The 17,755-nt window shown below is 34.9% G+C and overlaps 1 protein-coding gene across 4 annotated transcripts in view; it reads right to left on the reverse strand.

The window, feature by feature from the left end:
- DGKB (diacylglycerol kinase beta) overlaps positions 1 to 17,755 on the reverse strand; it is a 1,179,919-nt gene that overhangs the window by 979,921 nt on the left and 182,243 nt on the right. For all 4 annotated transcript variants that reach the window (XM_053714112.1, XM_053714113.1, XM_053714111.1 and 1 more), the window contains 2 exons: positions 13,356 to 13,444; positions 13,156 to 13,272 (listed from right to left, as the gene is read on the reverse strand). In XM_053714112.1, the coding sequence (XP_053570087.1) occupies positions 13,156 to 13,272; positions 13,356 to 13,444 (206 nt within the window). The remainder of the gene's footprint in view (positions 1 to 13,155; positions 13,273 to 13,355; positions 13,445 to 17,755) is intronic.

Genomic DNA, 17,755 nt, shown 5'->3' on the forward strand with positions numbered 1-17,755 from the left:
AGTGTAAGATTAGGGGTGTTTAGACTCGGGGTTCATGTTAGGGTGTTAGGTGTAAACATAAAATGTGTTTCCCCATAGGAATCAATGGGGCTGCGTTACTGAGATTTCCGCTGCTTTTTGGCAGGTGTTAGACTTTTTCTCAGCCGGCTCTCCCCATTGATGCCTATGGGGAAATCGTGCATGAGCATGTCCGCCCAGCTCACCGCTGACTTAATCAGCGCTGGTATTGGAGTGCGATATGGAGCTCAATTTTGCTCTACGCTCACTTCTTGCCTTTTAACGCCGGGTTTGTAAAAACCTCTAATACCAGCTCTGCAGGTAAGTGAGCGGTGAAAAAAAAACTGCTCGTTAGCACCACACAGCTCATATAGAAAAACTAGCAATCTGGCCATAATTTACTTGAAGTATGATATTTAAACATGCAATGCATATTGTCTCTTTTTATGTTTTGTTGGATTATAATGCTTGTATGCATTGAAACCATTCCTATGTATAATTTTGGTTATATGCCTCGATTGAACCTCAAATAAAAAAAATAAAAAAAAACATTGGGGAAATCTAAACCCCATCATTCTGATTGGATTTTGTCAAATACATTGATCTTACCACAGAAGTCTCCCTGTTACCGATATAATTATTAATTGCAGATTAAAACTTACCCAATAGTGACTTATGAATTTAGGGAGGCACCTGAAAAGGTAGGTGAATTTTGGCAGGATATTCATTTTAACTGCTTCCACTCAACCCACCCAGTCATATAAAGTGCTCCTTGTATGTCATATAGGAGAACCCCATGGTTAAGGGACATAGTTACTTTGAAGTTATAGAACAGCTTATCTCCCAAATGCTTTAAGCAGTGGGTAGGCCATTTAAACGGGACTGTGTTTTTTTAGGTAGGCAGTTCCCAATGTAGAAAAATAATAGCATACACTTACTTATTTTTATGGTAAACCTCTGAATCTGCAGTACATGTTCATATCCCTGGGCCACAAGATTAAATTTGGCATGGTTAACTTTGCGCATCATCCTTTGGGGTACATTTAAATCGGTTAATAAACTATTACTCAGCTAATAATTGCAGGATAAAATGGGAGGGGGGGTACACTAAGCTTTATGAGTGTCATTTGGTTAAAAAAAAAATGTATGCTTACCTGGTAAATTTATTTCTTTCATGATGGTGAGAGTCCATAAGCCATCACATGTGGGATTATAGGGATAGAAAGATCAAAGCTTAAATGTGAATGGGTGCATTTCAACTTGAAATAAAAACATATTTGCAATATACTTCCAGTAGCACACATGCTTCTAGTAAAAGTTATAACTGTTTTTCAGTGACATACGCTGTGAATGCCCGGTGCACCCGTATTCAAACACTACACCTTTTCAGAGAGTCAGCAGTGGCTTGTATGATAAGAAAAATGATATTAAAGGGACAATCTAGTCAAAATTAAACTTTCATAATTCAGATGGGGCATGCAATTTTAAACCTTTCCAATTTACTTTTATCATCAAATTTGCTTTGTTCTCTTGGTATTCTTAGTTTAAAGCTAAACCTAGGTAGGGTCAGATGCTAATTTTTAAGCCCTTGAATGCCGCCTATTATCTGAATGCATTTGACAGTTTTTCATAGCTAGAGGGCATTAAATCATGTGTGCTATATAGATAACATTGTGCTCGCTCCCGTTTAGTTACCTAGGAGTAAGCTCCGATTGTCTAAAATGCAAGTTTGTCAAAAGAACTGAAAGAGGCTTAGATACAAGGTAATCACAGAGGTAAAATGTGTATTAATATAACTGTTGGTTATGCAAAACTGGGGAATGGGTAATAAAGAGATTGTTTAAACAATAAACATTCTGGAGTAGACTCCCTTTGAGTCAACACAGAAGTAATACACACCACCAACAGCCCTCTGAGCAGGCATGGCATTTGAATGCTGGTGCATGTCCCTCATGGAATATGTGCGTATGCTGATGAAAAAATAGTAATAACTTTTTCTAAAAACATTTTTGCTAATGGAAGCATATTGCAAAAATGCTTCTATTTCAAATTTAAATGCACCCGTTCACATTTCAATTTTGATTGTTCTATACCTTCTACGGTCCACTATGTGGAGGCAAAACACTCATCAAAGAGCTTTAATCTCTCCCACTTTCCCATAATGCTTTAATCATATGTATGGCCAAGAGAAGGAAAGGAAAAACAGGGTAAATTAAGTGAGAACTGATACTGCCACCAAGTTTTATAGGAAAAACAAGGGCAGGTATCTTGGGCTCTAATCATCATGAAATAAATGAATGTATCATATAAGCATAATTGTTGTTTTCTTTCATAAGTTGGTGAGTTCACAAGCCATCAAGTGTGGAATCCTATATCCAAGCTGTGAAATCCACAAGACCAACATGAAATAGGGCAGGAAAAAAGGTAATGTGGCCTGCAGAAATTTCCTACCAAAAGTAGCCTCAGAAGAGACAAATATGTTAAAATTGTATTGGTAAAATTATACAAAGTTGACCAAGTAGCTGCATTACAAATCTGTTCAATGGAAGTTTCATTCCTGGTAACTGCTCTAGCAGAATGAGCAGTAATTCATTCTGGGTGAGACTTACCTACTATCAAGTATACTTGGGCAAATCTAAAATTTAAGCCAAGCTGCCAAGGTAATTCTGTATATTTTTGTCACCTGCAAGGATCAGAAAAATATATATAAAGGAAGAATAATTTCTAAATTCCTTTGTGGATTGAAGATAAAATGTGAATGCCCTAACTACATCCAAGTTATGAAGCAATCTCTCTAGCATTCTTAGCAGCTGGATAGAGAGATGGAACAAAAATTTGCTGATTGATGTTATCAGAAGATACACATTTAGAAAGGAAAGAGATGTTCTAAAAAACACTTTATCCTGATTAAAAGTCAGGTAAGGAGAATCACAAGAGAGAATAAAAAGTTTAGACACCCTTCTGGCAAAAAAATGGGCAAGAGAAAGATAATTTTCAATGACAACTGTTGAATGTCAAGATCATGCATAGGTTCAAATGGTTGAGCCTGATGAGCTCTCAAAACCAAGTTGAGAATCCATGTCATAGAAGCAGGCCTAATAACTGATCTTATCATGACCACAGCTTGAACAATACTGATACAGCAGACAGTTGGCCATTAAGGAAACTGGTAGTTAAACTCTTATCCAGTCAAACCTGCAAAAAATTGTAGAATTTTAAGAGTTCCAACAATAACTCTTAGATTCACACCAGGAAAAGAAAACTTTCAAGACTTTGTGATATATGCCTATAGTAATAGGTTTTCTAGCCTTAATCAAGGTGTCTATAACTTGATCTGAAAAACCTCTCATAGAAAAGAATAGATGTTGAATTGCCATGCTATCAAATAGAGATATTTGAGACCTTGGTAGAAGAAGGGATCTTAAAAGAAGTTCCTTCCTGAGAGGTAGATGCCAAAGCTGACTGGAGGACATATGTAACAGATCTGCAAACCAAGCCAGGGAATAACAAGTATGTCTATAGAGTTGCTTGTGGAACTTGAGATCTCCCACAATACTGGGGAAGCTTGTGCTTCAAGTGAGAGGCCATGAGATCTATATCTGGCTTTCCCAAAAATTCACAACCTGATCGAATACCTACTGATTCAAGGAATATTTGCTGGACTGAAGATATTAATGATTGAGGAAGTCATCTTCCCAGTTGTCCACACCCAGAATGTGGATTGCTGAAATCTTGCATTGATGGCATTTTTTCCAAGTGAGAATGTAGGCTACCTCTTTCATTGCTAAGGTGCATTGTGTACCATTCCAGTAATTAATGTAATTATTGTGACAATTTCTGACTAAAATGTCAGAAAAGACTACTGTCATAAAGGGACAGTCTAGTCAAACTTAAACTTTCATGATTCACATAGGGCATGCAATTTTAAACATCTTTCCAATTTACTTTTATCATCAAATTTGCTTTTTTCATTTGTTATTCTTTGCTAAAAGTTAAACCTTGGTAGGCTCATATGCTAATTTCTAAGCTCTTAAAAGCCACCTCTTATCTCAATCCATTATGAATTTTTTTTGCAGCTAGACAGTGCTAGCTTATGTGTGCTGTATAGATAACATTGTGCTTACTCCAGTGAAGTTATTTATGAGTCAGCACTGATTGGCTAAAATGCATTTCTGACAAGAGTAATCACTTCTATAGCTTCTAGGTCTGTTACACATGCCAAGAAAGCTCAGGCCTTTTAAGGCTCTTTGGGGATATAAGATAGGAAGAATCTTCCTCGAAGAGGGTGAGACCGAAAGCCTATGCGGTACCCTTGGGAAATTATGTTCAGTAACCAAAGATCCAGGACTGAAAATTCCCTAGCCTCCTGTAAATGTTTCAGTTTGTTTACCACTAGAACTGGGTCTTGTGAGGTCTCAGAGGTGGGGAAGAGTGTAAGAATCAGCGGTCTTAGTAAAAGTTATAGCAGTATTATTTGCATTGATGCAAATAATTCAAATTGCTATATTACAAATAAAACTGTTCATAGTTTTGACCATCTTCAAGCAATCTTAAATTTATTAAATGGAAGATTTTTGGGAAATAAGGTAAAAAATGTTTTCACACCAACTGACAGTTGAACAGAACATATAACTGCCAACTGAAAGGATCATCTGATAAAACTTTCTAGTTTTATGTCCATTCTATCCTTAAAAGAGATACTATTCTGTAAATTAATGGTAGTCTGCCTAGCAATCTGTCCACCTTTGGAATAGTCTCCCATACCCCCAAAGGGTGAAGGGAAAATGTTAATTTAGTCAAAAACAGAATCAGGAACAGGGAGGGTAGATGGCTTTTTTGGGGCTGCCTTGAAGAACCAGATTAGATAGCAGTACAGAAATACAGTATAAGAGACACAGAAAGAGTTAACCCCTATGGGGAACAGACAAATCTTGGCACAATGTAATACTGAAATCCGTAGAAGGGAATCAGAAACAACTGGGTACTACTGTCTTTTTAAGCAAAAATGTTTTTACAAAAAAAAAATCATAGTTTAAAGCAATAAAGAGTTAAATAATCTAAAATGTATGCAAAGCTCTTGTTTTAAAGGATGTTTACTGCTGCTCTGAGAAGACTTAGCTGAATGTCAGCACGATGGCCACCAGTCATTGAGAGGAAGAAGTGTGCCATTTTGGGGCCAAAAAACCCTAAGGTCTGCAATGCATACACTGCTAAAAAGTAGAAACATGTGTTTCCCAGGTCCAAAAACAATCATGATCACCTGAGAGCCTGCTGAATATAAGGACCAGAGCTCTGGTGTGCACAAAAACTGGGCAAGGTAAAGAGAACTGTACCTCAATTGTTTGTAATTTTGTAAAATCCCCGAGCCTACCCCGGACTCCCCGCTCGGAGGACGGGTCCCCGGGAGGCTGAGCGGAACCCCCGCCCCGGAAGTGGCGCACCCTTGTGGCCGTAAAAGGTAGCGAGCTCCCCACGGCCCCCGAGTCTACCCCGGCTTCCCCGCTCGGAAAACTGTATGTAAAGTTATCTGTTGTATGTAACTATGTTCCCAGGCTATGTAAACACAGGATCATGCTTATAGCCCGAAGACTATGAAATTGCAGACGTGCATGGGCAAAAAAATTGTTTCGCTTGAAAGATTTGCTTCAGAGTTTTACAAACATTCATTTTCAGATGAGTTTCATCCATGCAGGAATTTGGTTTGGACGAATATTGGATTCAGATTTGTTACCATTATTTCCAAAGGGAACAACTAATATACACCTAGATTACAAGTTTTGAGCTATAGAGGGTGTAAAATGAATGCAGCAAAAGTTGCGTTATTTCACACTCCGTAGCGCTGCCATTACGAGTTTCTAAAAAGCCTCCTTGTGCGTATGATATGGTGGCGATGATGTCCATACCACACAAAATCCAAAGGCTGCTTTGACGTGCTCGTGCACGCTTTCCCCATAGACATCAATGGGGAGAAGGTGTTAGAAAACACACTAACACCTGAAGCATGAAATGGCGATTGCTGTAACGCAACCCCATTTATGTCTATGGGGAAAAAAAAGTTTAAACCTAACACCCTAACATAAACCCCAAGTCTAAACACCTCTAATCTGCACCCCAACATCGCCGACACCTACATAAAGTTATAGACCCTTAATCTGCTGCTCCCGACATCGCTGCCACTAATAAAAGTTATTAACCCCTATTCCGCTGCTCCCCGACATCGCTGCCATTATAATAAAGTTATTAACCCCTATTCCCCCGCACCCCAACATTGCCAACACTATAATAAAGCTATTAACCCCTATTCCACCGCTCCCTGACACCGCCGCCACTAAATAAAATTATTAACCCCTAAACCTCTGGCCTCCCACATCACTGCCACTAAATAAACCTATTAACTCCTAAAACGTCAATCTAAAAAACCCCCCACCCAAATGTAACTATGTTCCCAAGCTATGTAAACATGATCACAGGATAATGCTTATAGCGCAAAGGCTATGAAAGTGCAGATGTGCATGGGCAAAAAAATTGTTTCGCTTGAAAGATTTGCTTCCGAGTTTTACAAACATTCATTTTCAGATGAGTTTTGTCCATGCAGGAATTTGGTTTGGACGAATATTGGATTCAGATTTGTTACCATTATTTCCAAAGGGATCAACTAATATACACCTAGATTACAAGTTTTCAAATGTTCTTTATATAGGGGAAAATGTTATTTGTATTTTTAATTTTATATATATATATATATATATATATATATATATATATATATATATAAATATATATATATATATACATACATACATACATACAGTATATATACCTGTAAATATTCATATAGATATATAGGTAAAGATATATATTTTACTTTAACATTATCAGATATATACAGAAATGTGAAGAACATTGAAATGTAAAATATGTGTAACGCACTTGTGGTTGTGCACAGTAGGTCTAATGTGGTTTCAGGTTAGCGCATATGAAGAATTAGTTATCTTATGGAACGTTATGTAAATATTAAATATGAAACATTGAAAAAAAAGAATTATTAATAGTTATAGTTACTGTAATATACATATATACTGTACATATTCTACAGATTTTTTAGAATGTTTTAGTATGTCTATAATAATTATTTACCTTAAGTATTAATATTTTTCAATATGTTATATTTAATAAATACATAACACACCTATAATATAACTCATGTCATGTTAGCTCACATAAAGAATTAGTGTACTCCTGTCGGGCTTATGTGTGCAAAACCCGACAGGAGTACCCTAATTCTTTATGTGTGCTAACACGACATGAGTTTTTTTAAGATGTTATGTATTTATTAAATATAAAATATTGAAAAACATTAATAATAAATGTAAATAATTATTATAGATTTACTAATATATATATATACTGTATATATATATATATATATATATATATATATTACAGTAAATATAATAATTAATAATTATTATCAATATTTGTTTCAATATTTTATATTTAATATTTACATAACACTCCTTAAAATAACTAATTCTTCATGTGCGCTAACCCAACATCACTTTAGACCTTCAGCGTACAACCCGAAGCGCATTACGTGCATATCTATTTAAAATAAACATAACATTTTCCTGTTTATGAAGAATATTGGAATTTGAAATATTAATAACTCCTGTTGGGTTAGTGCACGAGCAATAAGTGTTCGTTTTTTTTTTACTTATGCGCTCTCCATTGAAGTCTATAAGGATAATAAGTTAGCTTTGTTGCAGTATTCAAAGTCCTTTAGTTAGTGAGTGTTGGGTTTTTCTTGCGCGAAAATCTTTACTTCTGGTGGTGTTTTTGCTAAATAGCATTCCATTTGTAATTTGGCCCTCTGTTTTCTAAAAACACTAAAGTTTTGTGTTGTTCTTCCAACTTTAAATAACCAAATTATGACCCATTTAAATCATTAAATAATGGTATATTTAATTACCACTGTTAATTATCTATATAGCATGTAGTCATTATTTCATTATTTTAAATAGAAGTGTTATGCTTTCACATTTTGCATCAGTTCGCACAGTTTTTTAACCATAGAAATATTAGATAACATTAAAACTACAAAAAATTCTGATTTTCCAGATGTGTGACCATTACAATTATTTTGAACATGCTTAAATGTTAATATACCTGACCAAATTCACCTTATATTGGAAAATAAATTACAATAAAGCCACCAGTTACGCAATCATCCTATATATAATTAAAAAATATATATATTTTTTGGTTATCCCATATTTTTGATTCCTGCAACGAGTGGGCTAACCAGAGAAGAATTAGTGCACCCGACATCACTTGAGCGCAACCTATACTTTCAATCGATATCACGACCGTGATTATTGGTATTTCAAGTTGAAAGTTATAGGTTGCGCTTGAGCGTCATTCTGGCCCCAAATAGGCTGAACAATGAGAGTAGATGGCAAGGAGAGCATATTTTTATATTATCTTTCTATATTTATACAAATTAGATATTCTTCTTTCAATATTCAGATAGAGCATACAATTTTCAACAACTGCCAAAACTGCGCTAGAATATTTAGCACACCTTGAGACCTGAAGTAAACTGTAAGGGTAAAACAGAAGTTGCACAAAACACTTTTAAAACACATTAAAATTAAGTATTATATAAATAAACACACTTTTTAATAAAAAAAAAAAAAATATATATATATATATATATATATATATATATATATATTTTATATACTATATATATAATTGTAATATTAATTAAAAAAAGCTTTTACGAGGGTTAAAAAGGATAGGGCATATGGCAAAGTCTTTCGGCTAGATTACGAGTTGTGCGTTAAGGTAAAAAAGCAGCGTTAACAGATTCTAACACTGCTTTTTTACGCCTGCTGCTATTACGAGTCTTGCAGGTATAGGTGTACGGCACACTTTTTTGGCCTTACTTACGTAAATTCCGTAAAGGCTTTTTTCAATGGGACTTGCATAGCGCCGGTATTACAAGTTTGTCCTGGGAGGCCAAAAAGTGAGCGGTACACCCTCTACCGCCAAGATTCCTAAGGCATTATAAAGTCAGTAGTTATGAGTTTTACGCTACAAAGCTGTAGCATAAAACATAACTAAAGTGCTAAAAAGTACACTAACACCCATAAACTCCCTATTAACCCCTAAACCAAGGCCCTCCCGCATCGCAAACACTAAAATAAAATTATTAACCCCTAATCTGCCGCTCCGGACATCGCCGCCACTATAATAAACATATTAACCCCTAAACTACTGCACTCCCGCCTCACAAACATTAGTTCAATATTATTAACCCCTAATCTGCTGTCCTTAACATCTCCGCCACCTACCTACATTTATTTGCCCCTAATCTGCCGCCCCCAACATCGCCGCCACTATTCTAAATGTATTAACCCTTTAAACCGAAGTCTAACCCTAACACCCCCTAACTTAAATATAATTAAAATAAATCTAAGTACAAATTCCTATCATTACCTAAATAATTCCTATTTAAAACTAAATTACCCAAATACTTACCTATAAAATAAACCCTAAGCTAGCTAAAATATAACTAATAGTTACATTGTAGCTAGCTTAGGGTTTATTTTTATTTTACAGGAAAGTTTGTATTTATTTTAACTAGGTAGAATAGTTATTAAATAGTTATTAACTATTTAATAACTACCTAGCTAAAATAAATACAAATTGACATGTAAAATAAAACACCTAACACTACACTATAATTAAATAAATTCCCTACATTAAATACAATTAAATAAATTAAATTAAATTATCTAAATTACGGAAAAAAACAAACACTAAATTACAGAAAATAAAAAACAAATGACAAGATTTTTAAACTAATTACACCTAATCTAATAGCCCTATAAAAATAAAAAAAGCCCACCCAAAATAAAAAAAACCTAGCCTACAATAAACTACCAATAGCCCTTAAAAGGGCCCTTTGCGGGGAATTGCCCCAAAGAAATCAGCTCTTTTGCCTGTAAAAAAAAAATACAAACAACACCCCCAACAGTAAAACCCACCACCCACACAACCAACCCCCCAACTAAAAGCCTAACTTAAAAAACCTAACCTCCCCATTGCCCTGAAAAGGGCATTTGGATGGGCATTGCCCTTAAAAGGGCATTTAGCTCTATTGCAGCCCAAAGCCCTAACCTAAAAAATAAACGCACCCAATACACCCTTAAAAAATCCTAACACTAACCCTGAAGATTCACTTACCGGGAGAAGTCTTCATCCAAGCGGCAAGATGTCCTCAACGAAGCCGGCAGAAGTGGTCCTCCAGACGGGCAGAAGTGGTCCTCCAGATGGGCAGAGGTCTTCATCCAGGCGGCATTTTCTATCTTCATCCTTCCGACGCGGAGCGCTCCATCTTCAAGACATCCGGCGCGGAGCATCCTCTTCTTTCGATGGCTAACGATGATTGAAGGTTCCTTTAAATGATGTTATCAAAGATGGCATCCCTTAGATTCCGATTGGCTGACAGAATTCTATCAGCCAATCGGAATTAAGGTTGGAAAAATCCTATTGGCTGATGCAATCAGCAAATAGGATTGAACTTTAATCCTATTGGCTGGCTGTTCCAATCAGCCAATAGGATTGAGCTTGCATTCTATTGGCTGTTCTAATCTAGGGGGTCTCAACTATAACATATCAAAACTTTAAAAAAAAAAAAATCAATAATATTTTCTGCCTCATAGAGTTCTATGCTATTTGATAGTAATATAGGATTAGCCCTTATTGTTGTTAAATACACTGTCTGACATGCCTCAACTTTTGTTTAGTCACTCTGTATTATACTGACATTCGACAGAATTAATTAGTGACATATCACCACTTTAATATAGATGTGATATCTCCTATAGATTAACGTACTCTGTAGTTAATCCTCTTTTATTGTTACAATACTAGGAAGTACTAGGAAGTATTTACAAATACTCGTTTTGTATATGGACGATCGAACAAGATTGCACTTTGTATGTATTAATCCCTATTTAATGTGATTCAAATGGGGCTAACATCTTCACTGGATCTTTTTTACAATCTTCAGTTATTATTGCAACTTTGGTACTCAACGTAATTCATTTCTGGGTCGTTATTTTAACAAGTGTGACAATCATATTAGTGTATTTTTCGTATAGGAACGGGTTACTCTATCATATATCTGACAACAGCTGTCTCGTATGTTTCTCTTTCATATTACCATGACGTGTACGCATTTACTGATGAGAATGATTTTTTGAATATGACATAGTTTCTTTTATTTTTAGAACTGTCATCTTGCGGCGTGCTCTGACACTCCCCTCTTCCTTAGCATACCGGCCCTGTGACTTACACTTATCCAATGATAGGAGGACATACACTATTGGCTCATTTTGTGGGGTGTGTTAGATTCTTCACCCCTGATTGGTTCTTAATTTCTGTATAAGCGGTGAGACTTCCCCAATCAGATTAGCCTTTGAGAAAGCCATTGTTTGGCGAAATGCGCATCAGATGCTTGTTCTAAGAGCTCTGCTGCCCTACTTTATAAATTTCACTAAATATGGTTATCTATACACCGGAATGACCATTAACTTGCTGATATTTTTCCTGAGGGACTCTGACTGATCTGCATCGCTCCAGTATTGCACTAGGGCTAGTTAATTTGTGTGAGGCTTATCCTCTTATCTAGATAGTATATTGTGTGCAATCCGCGAGCAGGTTTGGGTGCACATCAGCCAGAGATTCCCTATTGGCCACCTACATGTACCGTATTCGTTTTTGGTGTCACTATATATTGTATTTATAACACATAGGTAATAATATTACCTGGGCATATGGTTACCTATACACCGGAATATTATTAACTTGCTGATAATTTTCCTGAGGGACTCTGACTGATCTGCATCGCTCCAGTATTGCACTAGGGTTGGCTTTTATTATTATCATTGATAATTCGGCCCCTTAGTCTTTTCTAATTCAACAACTGTGACCTCTTGAAAGTTTTCATTTTGTCAGGTTTTACGTGGCTTATCTTTGATTTTGATGTGGTATTTTACCATGATAACATTCGTGCACATTTTCAGATTTAAAAAAATCTACAAATAATAGATATTCCCTCTTATTTTCATTTTATTTTTCATTTTAAAGGTTTTATCTGGGCATGTGAGCAATGATGTTAGAGTCAACTTACAGTGCTTCCTGTCTGGTCTCTTCTCTTTATTCCAATCTAAAGTAGTATACTATGAATATTGCTTAACCAGTGACTAGTGCATACTCTGATAGTCTTTTTAAAAGCCCTTACATTATTCATATTTTCAGTAACTGGAAGTATACTTATGTTTACTTGTGGCAATTAGTAAGTAGGCACGCGATTTAGCACAATGTCACACATTTTACTTTTTTAGAATAAATCAGGTGTTTTACGGTCTGAAAAAAACAAACAAAATATGGTAGGTTAGTTTTATGTTTCTCTGTAGGTTTGAGCAATTTTTTTTTTTATATTTGTGGATCTTTTTAAACAATCAGCTGCAATGATTTTAGTTAGCTGTTAAATACATCGATTTTGACAACATATAAGAAACAGAAAGCCCATCAAGTCTGCCTATGTTTCTCCCTGAATTGTAAACTCAATCAACACTCGGAACAGTCTTATGTATAGCTCAGACAATCTTAAATGAGTTTACAGTATTCTACCTCCTCTATTGGAAGTCTATTCCATGAATCAATTAACCTTTTTGTAAAGAAGTGATTTCTCAATTTACAAATTAACCTTTTACCTTTCAGTTCACAATCATGACCCCTAGTTTACCTGTCTTTGTTTTGTGTACAGAAAAAGAACATAATATAAATCTTATCATGGAGTAAGCTTTTGCAAAAAAATGGCATAGAACACTTTAAAAGTAGTTGACCTAATGGATTATACATAAATAATTAAAACGTTTTTTAACCTTGTAACACAGAACTGGCATCACTATTTTTTTTCTTCTAAATTTAGCATCTATTGCCTGTTGATTCAAGGGAAATAATGAACAGCTATTGCTATCAAGTATTTATATTGACTTAAATGATTTCCATTATAAAAGCAAACTGTATACTTATATATTAAATTTAACTTAAAAAAAAAAAAAACTTAAGAGAAAAACTTACTGTAATCTGACACCACACACAATGAAGTCCAGTTAGGCCTTGATAACATTTGATGGCTTTGTGGCATTTTTCACATTTGGTAGGACAGTTTCCTTCAACCCAAAAATGATGCATTACCTGTATAAAATATATACTCACTTAATTTTGATTTCATGTATAAAAATATAAATAAATAAACAAATAATATTATCTGGGCTTACATTTGTGCTCTTTTTTGACTTAACATATGTTTTAATGCACGAAGGCGGTGCTCTAGATACACATCGTTCATGAACTGTATACTTGCAAACTGTGAAAAGAAAAATTAAAAATAAGTAAATGAAGATAGTTCTGCAGTTAAATTGTAGTAATTGTATTACTCCTTAACAAATAGTACAAAGAAACCATATTTTCAGGCAAAACAATAAGAAGAACCAACACATCTAGATGGAGACTGTAGATCCAGTAGGCTTTAGAAGGTCAATAATTACAGGAAACATTAGGCATACTGTATAAAAAATGAAAACTGTATCAAAGCATGGCAGGAAATGTTTAACCCAATTAGACCTAACTAACATTACAAAAAATATGACCCCCAAATGATTATTTCTTTGAAAACAAATTGATGGCTGCCAAATGGACTAGTGTCATTTGTTAATAAAATATCTACATTTTCCAAAATATATGCTTATGAGCAGCTGGCAAGCATGAAACTAAAAGCCATATGAGTTTATGTTATTCCGTATATTGGTTTATCCAATCCTTAAATAGCTTATTAGTCCATTTCCAGATAGCAAGTGCTGTCTTGGATGCCATGTACTCAGCACAAGTTCATTTGTAACCTAGTTCAACAACACTATGTCTTCATTGCGTAAATTCATTGCTTTCCGGAAAACACCATCTGTTTCTAACATTTGATTTTCCAGTCATGTTACGCAAAATATGGTACCATAAAATAAATTATTTGGGAAAAAAATATATCTTTAGATCTTTACAGACATGTCTATTTCTTAAACATACAAGATAAAAACAGATTAAAAAAAAAGAAAACTTTTGGTATCTACTTTTTATAATTTTGAGAGATATATTACATGGCAGTGAATAAAATAAGAAGAATTTTGGGGTAAAGTCTTTTTTTTAATATTTGTATCTAAAAATAAATAACTCCAGTAAAACTTATATTAGTATCACACTTTAATTAGCCGAAAGGAAAGCATAATATAATAATCTTTTTTGAACATTAGGGATAAAGTGCTTGTTTTTAAGTAATTATTTTTAATTTAAACAAATAGCATTTTTTTTTCTATGATTAATTTCTATACAATGATAACACAGGATACTGTAATGGTACGATGATTAAAAAAAAACAAATAATTAAAGGCCACATAAGATACGCCATCTTTTTTAATTCTTCAGTTTATACAAATTTATATATTTTCCAATAGTATAAAACAATTTTTTTTTAACTTTTCAAACTCCTTTTTATTAAAAGGAGTAATGATAAAAAAGGTATATTAAATAACTATATGACGTTCCAAACTTTAAATGCCATAAAGTTATTTTACTGCTAGCCCATTTTAACAATAGATTTTCAAAATGATTTGTTTGTGATTTATAAAAAAATGCTTTCAAATTAAAATAAATTGATAGATTATTTAGATTGATGAAATGCTCTTGTTAAAATGTATAACTAAGATATTCTCATATCTGCTAAATTTGTGACTTGAACCAGTAACACCAACTGATATTCACACTACACATGCGATTTAAAAAAAAAAAAAAAAACTTCTATAATTGTTGGCTATCACTACCAATGGTCATGGAGAATTAACAGAATTTATTCATAAAGTAAAATACTTGTTCACTCCAATTTTTAAACTTTTTTAATGACTACACTTTATTATATTACTAACAAACATTATGTCATTTTTATCTATACTATTTCTCATTTCAATGAGCCTTTAAAGATGCTTTTATGCCATCTAGTATACAAAGCACACTTCTTTTTATCACTTCTATTACTGACTTAAATTTCTTTTGCTCCACATTTCAAAGTTAATTTATATCCTATATGCCCTATACATTCCTCAATTTTTTTTTTAAATAAATGCAGTCACTACCTGTGTACTCTCTATTTCAGTAGGCCAAAAAGCAATGTTATTATATTTTCTAATCAATCAGCTGTATTTGACACTAATAAACATCTCCCCATTAAAGGCTAGATTACGAGTGGTGCACTAACTGCACAAGCGAGAAGGGATATATTGAGGCTCTTTGCTCACATTGGAAGTAGTGTGCTTATTATGAGAACAGCCTTCTGGGTTGGATGAGTGAGTTAAGACAAGGTATAAGAAATATACTTTTTTGGCTAGGCTGAGGGCAGAGATGTATGACTTAAGGATGAATCTTTAATGCAGTAAATCAGCACGGGTGCGTGATTTCTTCCGTGAACTTTGCTGAAGATATCTGGTCTTTTTGTTGTGCCACGTTTTTCGTCAACTGCATTATGTACGGTAAACAGTGGAGGATGCAGCTTTGTCAAGTGTTGATTTTAGTGCTGAATTATACTGTGTGGCCACAAGGTCTGGGCAAGAGAGGGATGAAATGTTGAAGAGTAGAGAATTCAGATAAGCAGAAAAGTCTGCAAAATCCAAGTCATTTAAATTCCGGTAAGGTAGCAGCTTTTTGGGTGCTTGAAAGAATGCAGCTGGTAGAGTAAGAGAGAAAGTTAGTAGATGGTGGTCAGAGAGAGGAAAGGGGAAGTTAGAGAAGTTGGAAACAGCACCAAGATTGGTAAAGACCAGGTCAATTGAGTTGCCTTCACAGTCGGTTGGAAGCAAGAATGTTAGAATAATCAACAGGTATGTTGAAGTCCCCTAAAATAAGAAAAGGAACGTTACAATAGAGGAAGTGTGGAAGCCAGGCTTCAAAGTGGTCTAAAGAATTGTGATCCTGGGCAAGGAGGCCGATATATAACAGCAACATGGAGAGCTACAGAGGAGAAGAGGCAGATAGCGTGAACTTTAAAAGATGAGAAAGAAAGAGCGGGGTGAGTGAATGCAGTGAAAGGTACAGTATGGGGACAGAAGAATGCCTATATGTATGTACAGTATATTTATACATATTATATTTATATGTGTGTGTGTACATATGTTTTTCTGTATTTATAGGTGTATACATGTATTTACAGACATATAAACACATAAATACATATAAACAGAGGCAGAACTTTTATTCACTTTCTGCAATGATTTTTTTTTTTTGTGAAAACCTTTCTGCAGGTCATTTTGAAATAAAATAAAAAATGTTAAATTAGTTAGTTTCACTAAATCATCAGCTCAATTGCAATGTCTTAATTGTTGTTTTTTTATAAACTTGTGTTGTGATTGCAATTGTTTCATATCCATGAGAGCAAAGTATTTTTGTGTATTTTTTTGAACAAAAGATCAGGTTAAACAATAAAGACAAATTTGTACAGCCTTCTTTGCTCATATTTGCCAAGGATGCCAATATTAGTGGAGGGCACTGTATATTTTACATAAAAATGATAATACACTTGAGAAAACTTGATCAGTAACGTGCGCGCACGAGTAAGGGTGTTTTTTTTTTCTACTTTTCTCGCTCCATTGAAGTCTTTGGGGGGAATATGTTAATGTGGTCTTGATATTTAATGTTTGTCTTTTTCTGTGTATCGGGTTTGCGCTCATGCAAAAACTTTTTACTTTTAACTTGTAATATGCACGCTACTCAATGTGCGTAAAAATCCAACTTCTAACGAAGTTAACATGCGAATAGGAGCCCAAACTCCAATCATATTCTAGCCCTAAATGTCTCACTTTATTTGTTGTATTAGCCAAGTTAGTTATAACCACATATAGGGGTTAATTATTAATGTGCGAGAGGACATGATACGATGTAGCGTATCATATCTGCTGCACATCGATAAATGCTGACAGCATAAGCTGTCGGCATTTATCATTGCACAAGCAGTTCTTGTGAACTGCTGGTGCAATGCCGCCCCTGCAGATTTGCGGTCAGTCGGCCGCTAGCAGGGAGTGTCAATCAACCCGATTGTATTTCATCGGGTTGATTTCTGTCCGCCGCCTCAGAGCAGGCGGACAGGTTACCGCTGCTTCATAACTTCTGTTTCCGGCGAGTCTGAAGGCTCGCCGGAAACACGGGGCATCAAGCTCCGTACGGAGCTTGATAAATTGACCCCATTGAATGTAATTTGTCTTTTATTCCCTTACAACTGTGCAAAAGTCAAACCCATATTTGAAACGTTAAAGGGACACTGTACACTAGATGTTTCTTTGCATATATGTTTTGTAGATAATCCATTTATATAGCCCTTCTGGGGGTGTTTTTATAAAAATGTATAGCTTTGCTTATTTTTTAAGAACATTATGCTGATTTTAAGACTTCTAACCAAGCCCCATGGTGTCAGATGTATACAAGTGTTTACAGATTCCTGCAGGCTCCTGTTTATGTTATCTTTCTTTTCATATGCAAGGAAAGGGTAGGTGGAGAATGTCTGCTCTTTTGGTTTACCCAGCCCCTTTCAGTGGGTGTCCCAGACTACCTCATCAACAGTGCTAAACTGGGAGCTTTTAAGTAAGTT

This window comes from Bombina bombina, chromosome 5 (genome assembly GCF_027579735.1).
Source record: "Bombina bombina isolate aBomBom1 chromosome 5, aBomBom1.pri, whole genome shotgun sequence".
NCBI lineage: Eukaryota > Metazoa > Chordata > Amphibia > Anura > Bombinatoridae > Bombina > Bombina bombina.